This window comes from Rhinichthys klamathensis, unplaced genomic scaffold (assembly GCF_029890125.1).
Source record: "Rhinichthys klamathensis goyatoka isolate OS25496 unplaced genomic scaffold, OSU_Roscu_1.1 h1tg000230l_1, whole genome shotgun sequence".
Taxonomy (NCBI): Eukaryota; Metazoa; Chordata; class Actinopteri; order Cypriniformes; family Leuciscidae; genus Rhinichthys; species Rhinichthys klamathensis.
In genome coordinates this window covers 2,106,144-2,117,500 of record NW_026606754.1, presented here as the reverse complement: position 1 = coordinate 2,117,500, position 11,357 = coordinate 2,106,144, and the positions used below count along the sequence as shown (strand labels likewise).

The 11,357-nt window shown below is 41.0% G+C and overlaps 1 protein-coding gene across 4 annotated transcripts in view; it reads left to right on the top strand.

The window, feature by feature from the left end:
- The window catches only part of thoc2 (THO complex 2), a 154,980-nt gene extending 143,849 nt beyond the window's left edge, over positions 1 to 11,131 (top strand). For 2 of the 4 annotated variants that reach the window (XM_056265206.1, XM_056265205.1), the window contains exons 34-39: positions 4,582 to 4,710; positions 4,892 to 4,958; positions 5,120 to 5,259; positions 8,523 to 8,595; positions 8,702 to 8,739; positions 10,628 to 11,131. In XM_056265206.1, coding sequence (XP_056121181.1) covers positions 4,582 to 4,710; positions 4,892 to 4,958; positions 5,120 to 5,259; positions 8,523 to 8,595; positions 8,702 to 8,721 — 429 coding nt within the window. In that variant the 3' untranslated portion in view covers positions 8,722 to 8,739; positions 10,628 to 11,131. Of the gene's footprint in view, positions 1 to 4,581; positions 4,723 to 4,891; positions 4,959 to 5,119; positions 5,260 to 8,522; positions 8,596 to 8,701; positions 8,740 to 10,627 lie in introns of all 4 variants that reach the window. The other 2 variants (XM_056265204.1, XM_056265203.1) reach the window with 1 other exon arrangement.
- Positions 11,132 to 11,357: the final 226 nt, after the last annotated feature.

The following is an 11,357-nucleotide window of genomic DNA, read 5'->3' as shown; positions in this document are numbered from 1 at the left end:
TTATATATATATTTATTCACTTTTGTTGGCAAGACTTGTTTTCAAGAAATGTTTGCACTGATCATCTATTTAAGTTCCTATATTCTGTACGCCTCGGGTCCAGCTGGAACATGTATAGCTGCTAACGATCGGTTTTATTCTTTTATAAAGCTCTTGAGAACGAGTTGTGCGGAGCTGCACATGATGTGGGCCGGTTAGTTACTGTCTCAGGCGTTTGGCAGCTTCTGTTGTCTGAAGGATAATATTAGCCTATATACGGTCTGCACTGAAAACATCTTCATTATTTGCACAGACGCATGTTTGCTTGTAACCTCCGCCTGTCAGCAAACCACAGATGAATTGTCTGGTTTACATTTAAGATTATTTTTTATAACATGAAGTAAAGATTATTTTGACAACCAACTATTCTAAAGATTACAACGATTTAACAAACATTTGGACAATTAATTCAATGATTAATAAACGGCTCTTAATCGACTATTCAGTTTTTTGCCAGTTAAGAGGCTCTGTTGGGCATGTACTTATTATAACAAGACAAAGTTTGATATTCGTTTAATGACTTTGGAAATGATACTTGAGTGCTTTTTAGAAATGTACATGTACACTCACCTAAAGGATTATTAGGAACACCATACTAATACTGTGTTTGACCCCCTTTCGCCTTCAGAACTGCCTTAATTCTACGTGGCATTGATTCAACAAGGTGCTGAAAGCATTCTATAGAAATGTTGGCCCATATTGATAGGATAGCATCTTGCAGTTGATGGAGATTTGTGGGATGCACAACCAGGGCACGAAGCTCCCGTTCCACCACATCCCAAAGATGCTCTATTGGGTTGAGATCTGGTGACTGTGGGGGCCATTTTAGTACAGTGAACTCATTGTCATGTTCAAGAAACCAATTTGAAATGATTCGAGCTTTGTGACATGGTGCATTATCCTGCTGGAAGTAGCCATCAGAGGATGGGTACATGGTGGCCATAAAGGGATGGACATGGTCAGAAACAATGCTCAGGTAGGCCGTGACATTTAAACAATACCCCATTGGCACTAAGGGGCCTAAAGTGTGCCAAGAAAACATCCCCCACACCATTACACCACCACCACCAGCCTGCACAGTGGTAACAAGGCATGATGGATCCATGTTCTCATTCTGTTTACGCCAAATTCTGACTCTACCATCTGAATGTCTCAACAGAAATCGAGACTCATCAGACCAGGCAACATTTTTCCAGTCATCAACTGTCCAATTTTGGTGAGCTCTTGCAAATCGTAGCCTCTTTTTTCCTATTTGTAGTGGAGATGAGTGGTACCCGGTGGGGTCTTCTGCTTTTGTAGCCCATCCGCCTCAAGGTTGTGCGTGTTGTGGCTTCACAAATGCTTTGCTGCATCCCTCGGTTGTAACGAGTGGTTATTTCAGTCAAAGTTGCTCTTCTATCAGCTTGAATCAGTCGGCCCATTCTCCTCTGACCTCTAGCATCAACAAGGCATTTTCGCTCACAGGACTGCCGCATAGTGGATGTTTTTCCCTTTTCACACCATTCTTTGTAAACCCTAGAAATGGTTGTGCGTGAAAATCCCAGTAACTGAGCAGATTGTGAAATACTCAGACCGGCCCGTCTGGCACCAACAACCATGCCACGCTCAAAATTGCTTAAATCACTTTTCTTTCCCATTCTGACATTCAGTTTGGAGTTCAGGAGATTGGCTTGACCAGGACCACACCCCTAAATGCATTGAAGCAACTGCCATGTGATTGGTTGATTAGATAATTGCATTAATGAGAAATTGAACAGGTGTTCCTAATAATCCTTTAGGTAAGTGTACGTAATATAGGCTGACCAGTCAGGTTGTGAATGTATCCATATGCCTTTAGGTTTGATATCTTTAGGTTCGCTTTTGAAATGCCACCATGAACAGTTCAGCGGACCAGGACTCATTTTTATTTTGGTCCGAACCAAGCTAACGGAACTACAAGTGTGAACTACTATAGTAATTTAGGGCCCTTTCACACCTACCTTGTTTGGTCTGGATTTTCGGGCTTTTCAGTTTGATCCGAATCAAAATTACAGGTGTGAAACCTCCCCCGGACCACGGTCCGGACCAAACAGACGAAATTTGGTCAGACGAAAAGAGGTAGTCTCAGTCCGGATCAAACTAAACAAAGGTTTGGTTCGTTTCTAGTGTGAAAGCATTTTCTGTATGGTTCGGACTTTCAGAGTATTTACAGGAAGTTCCGGTGGCTCCCACAGGATTGTTTGCAGTCGATAAAATTTTTGCGCAACGAGGACGTTCGTTTGGCGAATTTGAACTAGCCTCGAGGATAGTTGGTGCTGCAGGTAGTAATGCCGTAATAATAACAGTATAGTGGCAACGATATGCGTCTGTTCATTCGTTCTTGTTAAAGGTTTTTTTTTATTGTCAAAGTTATCCGCCAAATTGACAACACGTGCACGTGACGTCAGACGCACGTCCGTTTACAAACCAATCAATGTCAAGATGCAGCCCACATAGATGATGACGACAGGACACAAGTATGTCATGTAAAGTTCTTTAGTGCGCTCGCATAATTGACCTATGGCTAAGTCACGCCCTCAAACGCGATGAGCCAATCACAGTGCGCAGCTAACCCAATACACTCGGACATTCTCTGCTTCCACGTCCATTGAAATGCATTGCAGTTAGTCAGTTTTCATTTGTTTTTACGTTTTTTTTCTTGTCATTTTAAGTTTAAAATGGTCAAACGGTGTGCATGGGGTACATGCAACTCCGACACTAGGTATCCCGTGAGGCAGGGTGACGGTGTGTATTTTTTACCCTTTCCCAAACATCTCTCAACCGAGATAAGTGTCTGCTCTGGATTAAGTGATGCGGTAGACCTCAACACCAACTGCATGTGTATAAATTAAACAAGGATGTCTAAATCTGTTCTAAGGTAACATTAAGTCAACAACGTATTTGGACGTTATCTTTAACATCTCTAACGTAACGTTAGCCTAACTTTAGAAAAGGTTAACGTTAGCTTTTAGCTTCGTTGTAGGTTACATCATGTAACTTAGCTTCATTGACGTATCTGTAAATAACCGAGATAACAAATGTTAACAATGTTGTGCTGAATGATTCATGTAAATACTGTAGCGCCAAACTAACGGAGAGGTACTCTTGGTAAAGATGGTAAAAAGGCTTGTCCTGGAAACGTATGTAGTTTACACTGTGACCTGTACATTTTTGCCTCGAGCTGAAGCTTTTCTTCGACCTTCTCAACAATAAAATTATTAATATAACCCTCCAATGCATAGTTAAGGCCCTTTTGGTGACTTCGAGATGATATATAATCTTTCGGTCTCCAAAAATCATTAATTGCCTCCTGTGAAATGTCTCCTACTGTGACAGCGCCTGTCCCCGAATGTTGACTGTTTTTCCGAGTGAGTGGAGGGGGCGTGGCTTAGCCATAGGTCAATTGCAATGTGAAACCAAACCAAAACTTACCGAATGTTTAAAATGTATCAAAACATGACCTTTGGTTTGGACCTTGGTGTGGACTTTCAGGTGTGAAGACGCCCTTAGGGTGTCTAAATTACTTTTTATTCGACCCCCTTAGAGGTTTGCTGACATTACACGCTATAAAGCACATAAACAGTACCTGAGATTAACACTGCCACACTTTGTGATTGTTGTTCCAGCGTGTCGCCGTCGCAGAGATAGAAACCGTTTGTAAAATAGTCGTCGCCGTCGCGGCTGGCTAGGACAAACACTCAGATTAACATGGGAAAGATGCCTTTTATCGCGTGTAGTTAGGACACGTGTTTGTGGAGTCAACTGCTCTGCCCAGATTGCATGTTTGATGCAGATATCTAGAGTCTTTGTGAGATAATGATGTTAAGGTTAAAAGAATGACTACAACACAGTTAGTTTATCTTGCTTTGTCATTTAATCACTTTTTTTTTTTTCAAGAGTTCGTTTGCTTTGTTTCTCAGAAACGTTTCACCATCTCAAAAGGAAGATTTCATCTGAAGATTTTGTACATTTTTGAGGGGCATTGTGGTTTTTTTTATAACAATAGTGTTCATGTTTGTAGAAAACAAAGTTGTTGGTCAATCACAACCTTTAAGGCCTTTCACATAATCATATAAACCTTTCCCAATGCATCAATCTGCAGTGTTACATTTACCTACAGGCCAAGCGTCAAGCACCAGTTTGACCTTTCGTCCTCCGGCCACTGATTTCTAGACAGTATCAGCATGATGTATCAGTATGTGGTTGCTGTCGGCATGCAAAATCAAAAGATGAACTTCTTCCCTCTTTCTTGCGACTGAGCGACCTGGTAAAATCACCCGTCTATAACACTTCACATGGAGGTTTGACGCTTGTCTCGAGGTGCGCTGATGTGAGGCATGTGAAAGGGTTCAGCTGGAGCTTTTAATAGAGTGCTTGGACTTCCTGTGGGTGTGTCTGATAGGTGTGAAGGCTCATGGGAAGGCTAGCGCGGCTCTAATGGAGCATGCTAATGAAGTGGCAGCGAACCGCTGTGAGTGATGTAGCTCTCGTAACCCCTCGTTTATCTTCTCATCCAACCCTCAGCACCATCCTAACCACAGCACAGTCCTGTCCAAGAGCAAAGAGAAGGACGACGAGAAGAAAGAGTCTGACAAATCCAGGGACCGCTCCAAAGAGAGGGAGAAGAAAGAAGACCGGAAGGAAAGAAAACGAGTAAGTGCTTCCGTTGGTAAAAAAAAAAGGGGGTTTGTGCATGGGTGTGTGTTTTATTAAGCTGTTTTCACTCACAACACACACGAGTTTGAGTAAACGGCTGATATTGAATGCCTGGTGAAAGGTGAAAAGTCAAACCGACAAGCGTGTTTTTTTATTTTATTTGCGCTTCTTCATCTAGGACTACGCGAACAGCGACCGCGAGATGAGCCAGGAAGCCAAGCGCCGCAAAGATGAGAATGGAATGAGTGAGTCGATAATGCCTATCTTTTAAATTTGTTTTGCCCGCTCCCGAGAGCAGGAGAGGCGAGCTAGCGAACCAGAAAGCCCTCCCCGTGGCGTCCCGACTCCTGTTATCTTCCTCACATGGCTGCGCTCTCTCTCTCTCTCTCTCTCTCTCTACACACAGACTCCTCCAAACACAGCAAGAGCGCCAGCCCCTCCGAATCGCCTCACGCCAACGACAAGGACAACGGCAAACGCTCCAAGTCCACCAGCAAGGACAAGGGCGATCTGGCCAAACCCGAGAAGACCTCTGGAGGAAAAAAGGTCTGTTACACCTCCACAAACACATCTGTCCTGTGTTAGCGTCCTTCTCCAAGTCCAGCATCACTGTTACTGTCACTCGTGGCCGGGGTTATTAATGCGATTCGACACACATCACGAGACTGAACTCACGATATGATATTATTTGGATACTCCAAGATGTGATAAAAGGTTAACACAAAAAGTTACTGTTGATTAAAATGTTAAATTTGATATTACATTGTGTGTGTAAATGAATAGTCTTGGACTCGGTGCTGGAAACCCAAAGCACAGGACAATAGAGACACCAGAATAACAATATTCATGATCCTGAAGATGAAAATACTGAATTATTTTAGATGAATATGTTTGATTTAAAATAATGTTGCCACTTTTTACTGGTAACATCAGACATTTTGCATTATCAGGACCCACAAATATTCTCCCATTGCATTATTATACATTATATTCAGCATTGTATATAAATCAGTTTAGAGTTATTTCTCAAACATTAATTTTTATTTTGGGTGAACTATACACAATTGTCACTATCCACGATACATATTGTTGCATTTTTGTATTGCGATACATTGTGACGCAATATATATTGTTATACCCCTACTCATGACTTATCCTGCATGTTTGTTAACATTCATTGAGTGACTGAGCCATACCTTGAGGGCAGAATATCACGCTCTGCGTTAGAGATCTGACAGCAGTGTTAAAGCCCGTTCACACCAAGGACGGTAATTGTGGAGATGATATAGTTTTAAAATCATTCTAAATATAAAAGAATAGCAGTTCACACCACAACTATAACGACAACGGTACAGAGAAACAATATCGTTGGAATCACCATCAGAATGATTTTATTTTTCATCTGATGAACAATTAAAACACTGACAGCCAATCAGAATCTATCCGGCTCTCGGATTCTGAGCAGGATGGATTCTGATTGGCTTAAAGTGCCAGACACGAAACTGCAGCACTCGCTTAGAATAACCATAATGATATTGTTCTTTGGTGTGGACGCTAAATATAGTTATCGTTATGGTTCTCTTTATAGTTATGGTTCTCGGTGTGAATGAGCCTTACATCTCATCATTGAATTACTGAACAACATGATTGTTTACAAAGGGTTCGAGGTAAAAGTTAAAACTGAATTAAACGGGTTCAAGTTAATAACAGGGCTCATTAGTACCTCAGTTTTCATGAATACTTTCTTGCTTATTTTGTTTACATCTTTTTTGTTGTTGTTTGAAACATTTTTATACATTTTTAATGTACATGTCCGAAAGGGAATGATTGTTTTTAATGTCCCTACAATTTCACTCGAACCATCAAAATATGAGGAACATATTTCATTTTTATATATATATATATATATATATATATATATATATATATATATACACTCACCGGCCACTTTATTAGGTACACCTGTCCAACTGCTCGTTAACACTTAATTTCTAAGCAGCCAATCACATGGCGGCAACTCAGTGCATTTAGGCATGTAGACATGGTCAAGACAATCTCCTGCAGTTCAAACCGAGCATCAGTATGGGGAAGAAAGTTGATTTGAGTGACTTTGAACGTGGCATGATTGTTGGTGCCAGAAGGGCTGGTCTGAGTATTTCAGAAACTGCTAATCTACTGGGATTTTCACGCACAACCATCTCTAGGGTTTACAGAGAATGGTCCGAAAAAGAAAAAAGATCCAGTGAGCGGCAGTTCTGTGGGCGGAAATGCCTTGTTGATGCCAGAGGTCAGAGGAGAATGGCCAGACTGGTTCGAGCTGATAGAAGGGCAACAGTGACTGAAATAACCACTCGTTACAACCGAGGTATGCAGCAAAGCATTTGTGAAGCCACAACACGCACAACCTTGAGGCGGATGGGCTACAACAGCAGAAGACTCCACCGGGTACCACTCATCTCCACTACAAATAGGAAAAAGAGGCTACAATTTGCAAGAGCTCACCAAAATTGAACAGTTGAAGACTGGAAAAATGTTGCCTGGTCTGATGAGTCTCGATTTCTGTTGAGACATTCAGATGTTAGAGTCAGAATTTGGCGTAAACAGAATGAGAACATGGAACCATCATGCCTTGTTACCACTGTGCAGGCTGGTGGTGGTGGTGTAATGGTGTGGGGGATGTTTTCCTGGCACACTTTAGGCCCCTTAGTGCCAATTGGGCATCGTTTAAATGCCACGGCCTACCTGAGCATTGTTTCTGACCATGTCCATCCCTTTATGGCCACCATGTACCCATCCTCTGATGGCTACTTCCACCATGTCACAAAGCTCTAATCATTTCAAATTGGTTTCTTGAACATGACAATGAGTTCACTTTACTAAAATGGCCTCCACAGTCACCAGATTCGCATCATGGATGTGCAGCCGACAAATCTGCGGCAACTGTGATGCCATCATGTCAATATGGACCAAACTCCCTGAGGAATGCTTCCAGCACCTTGTTGAATCTATGCCACGAAGAATTTAGGCAGTTCTGAAGGCAAAAGGGGGTCCAACCCGTTACTAGCATGGGGTACCTAATAAAGTGGCCGGTGAGTGTGTATATATATATATATATATATATATATATATATTAAATTATATATATATATATATTAAATATTAGGGTAAAAAAACAAAACACTTAAGTTGGTTAAGGAATTTATTTGAGAAAATGATTTGGCATAAAAAGGCAAACTACAGCAACAGGTTTTATTTTACTATGTGGAAAAAAATGCATAGAAATATAAAAAGCTCACAGGAAAAAGTATACGTTGACTACAACAATCAGTTATTAATATATCATTGTTATCTATATTGGTTCTCTTGTTTTTGCACGTTCATAATTTCTTGTCGCAACAGCCTGGCCAATAATTAAGTTGGCACAATTTGTCATGTTTTATTGGGTTATTACCACAAATAAAACAGTCGACTCAGAGCACAACTACTAATATGCTTACAAAATCTTTGATAATATTTGAATAAAGGGTGATGTCAATTTCCCTAGGCCACTACTGTAGTAAACTTACAGTTTGATGTGTTTTTGTTTTGATTCAACAAAATTAATACTCCATTTCAGTCATAGTAAAATATACAAAAATGATAAAATGTGACAATATTTCGAGGACATTGTCATCAGGAGGGGGGAACCTGTGACTAAAGCAAAACAAAAACACTAATTAATTGTGGACCCAGCATGATGTGAAGTGTGTTCCTCATGTTCCTGACTGCTCTTGTGTCTCCTCTGGGTATGTGGTGTTTGATGCCAACAGGAATCCAGGCATGACAAAGAGAAGTCGGAAAAGAAGAGAGACAGCACTGGCGCTAAAGAAGAGAAGAAACAATATCCTTTGATGCCTTGAGCACAAACAGCAGTGTGTACCTTTAGAGATGTAGTTCTGATGAGCCAATCCACTCGCTGCGTTTGCCTTAACATTCATCACCCATAAGTCATCAGAGAAGCACAGATAATGTATCCTGACACTCAAGGTGAGCGGAGACGTGCTTTACGAGCGTTTGGGAACACGTTCCTTCGGGGCTGCACGATATATCGGTATCATGATGTGCGTAATCCACGATAGTCACATATCAGGAAGTTTGATGTGAAGTATAAGGGTCGAGTTCATGCGTGCAGCTGCCCCTCCCCCAGGACCCATGTGATTCACGGGTTTATTTGCTAAGTTTAACCATCATAGAGTGAAAGTTTATCATTTACTGTATTTCCGGAGTATAATGGTGCGTTCACACCGGACGCGAATAGCGTGTCAGGCGCGAGTGATTTCAATGTTACGTCAATGCAAAGACGCGTTACGCGCGTAAAATATTCCTGCGGCGCGAATGAGGCGTAGAGCGCGGCGCGGTAGACGCGAATACGCCTCATTCGTGCGTCAAGTTCGCGCGAATTGAGCGTCTGGCGCGTTACGCGCGAATGTTTTATGTAGTGCTTTTTGTGCATTCTCGCGTCTAACGCGAATTCGCGTCTGACGCCCAAGTTGAAAAATCTGAACTTCTGTGTCAATTCGCGCCGCGTTAACCAATCAGGAGCCTGCTTGCTGCTGTCACGTGGTGAAGTGACAGTTTATAATGTTATTTTATGTTTGGCCTCAATAAATTATTTTGTAATATATGACAAAAATGCTTGGTGTGCAAAGCAAATCTTTCACATAAAAACTCGATTTCAATACATGAGAGATACTCATTTTGTATTGAATGCTATTTATTCCATATCTATTCTAGATTATATGAAACATTATTATTCTAATGTAAAGACAACAAACACAATTTAGTGTATAAAAACTTTTTTAAAAATCACAGGACAGGTTTCACTTTTGGAGGCTGGCTCCATTTATTATAAAAACAAAAATAAATGACAGATTAGGTGGGTGCGGGCGAGGGTGAACCTGAAGCGCGGGCTCGACAGGCATAGACCACTCGAGGCCGAGGGCTTATACGGCCTATGCTGTCCTCGTCAGCGCCCTCACCGTTAGGTCCACCAAACCTAGCTCCTGGAGCAAATTGTGAAACTCCTGAAACCCTCTGGAGGGTCTGGTGGACCCGAGTACAGCGACAATGTCCCCTACGCAGCTGTTTCTGCTCTCCAGAGCATATACGAGCGGTGACTCTCTCGAATAATGCTAATGCTAATGCTCGATAAACATCTAAAAAGATGGCCGCCAACGGGTTTCGAAACTTTCGCCTCCGGATTTCGCCTCTGACGCGCGTAAATTTCGCTTCAAAGTTTTGTTTTTACACGCGTCAATTTCGCGATTGACACGCGAATTAACACAAAGTGGTCGAGCGTCAAACTAGACGCGGTAGACGCAAATTTGACGCGCTATTGGCGTCCGGTGTGAACGCACAGTTAGTCGCATCAGTCAAAAAATGCGTCATGAAGAGGAAAAAAACGTATAGATGTCGCACTGGACAAGAAGTGAGAATATCGTGCAAAAGTTCACTTATTTCAGTAATTCAACTTAAAAGGTGAAACTAATATATTATATAGACTCATTACATGCAAAGTGAGATATTTCAAGCCCTTATTTGTTATAATTATGGCTTACAGCTTATGAAAACCTTTTCACAATATTCTAATTTTGCTAAGTTGCTAATTTTTCATAAGCTGTCAGCCATAATCATCAAAATGATAACAATTAAAGGCTTGAAATATCTCACTTTGCATGTAATGAGTCTATATAATATAGTAGTTTTGCCTTTTAAGTTGAATTACTGAAATAAATGAACTTTTGCACGATATCGAGTTTCACCTGTAATATCACAATGTATGTTTTTTCCCCAATATCGTGCAGCCCTACATTCCTTTTTATCATCAATGTCCTCTCCGGGTCTGAATGTGTGTTGATTGTGTGTGTGTGTGCAGAGGTTTCCCGGGATCTCCCCCAGCTCTCTCTCTCTCTCCGCCGCCAGCGTCCCGTCACCGTCTGGAAAGAGGAGGCCCTCGCACACTTACGAGTTTTGCCTGCATCCAAACTTCTGTTGTTTTGCCTAGAAACGTTGTAGCTCGTATTTTAATCTGCCATTTTTATTGTGATATTTTCAGTACTTCACTGAAAGTTTGTTTCCTTTAAATATTTAGCACAATGTGCTTCTTGCATCACAAACAGATTCAGGTTGAATTGGTGTCACTTTCAAAATTGCTTGCGTTTTTATGACCTCGCTCTATTACCTTCCTTTTCCTTAGTTTGTTTTTTTCTTTTCTTCCTTTTAAGTAAAAAAAAAAAATCAAAAAAACTCTGGTTGCCGGAATACTACCTTTTTTTCCTTTTTAATTCTCACGTGATATTTAGACTAGGTGTTTGAAGCAGTACAAATGCTCTATTTGTATATTATGTATACAGAAATAAAATGGTTCCGTGTAATAAGACATGATATTTCCTGTTACTTTCATTTCAACTGTACGCCTCCTGATTTCCTTTGTGTGTTCAATCACGTTTTTAAAAGATTTGTATAAAGAATGGCAAGCTGGAGTTCTCCGTGAATAAGTGGACTCCAAAAAAAGGAAGCAATTCATGACTTTCCAAATTACTTAATGGAGTTTTTATCTGGCAAAATCTACAAAGTGTCTGCTTTTTCTAAATAAAATAGTTTTC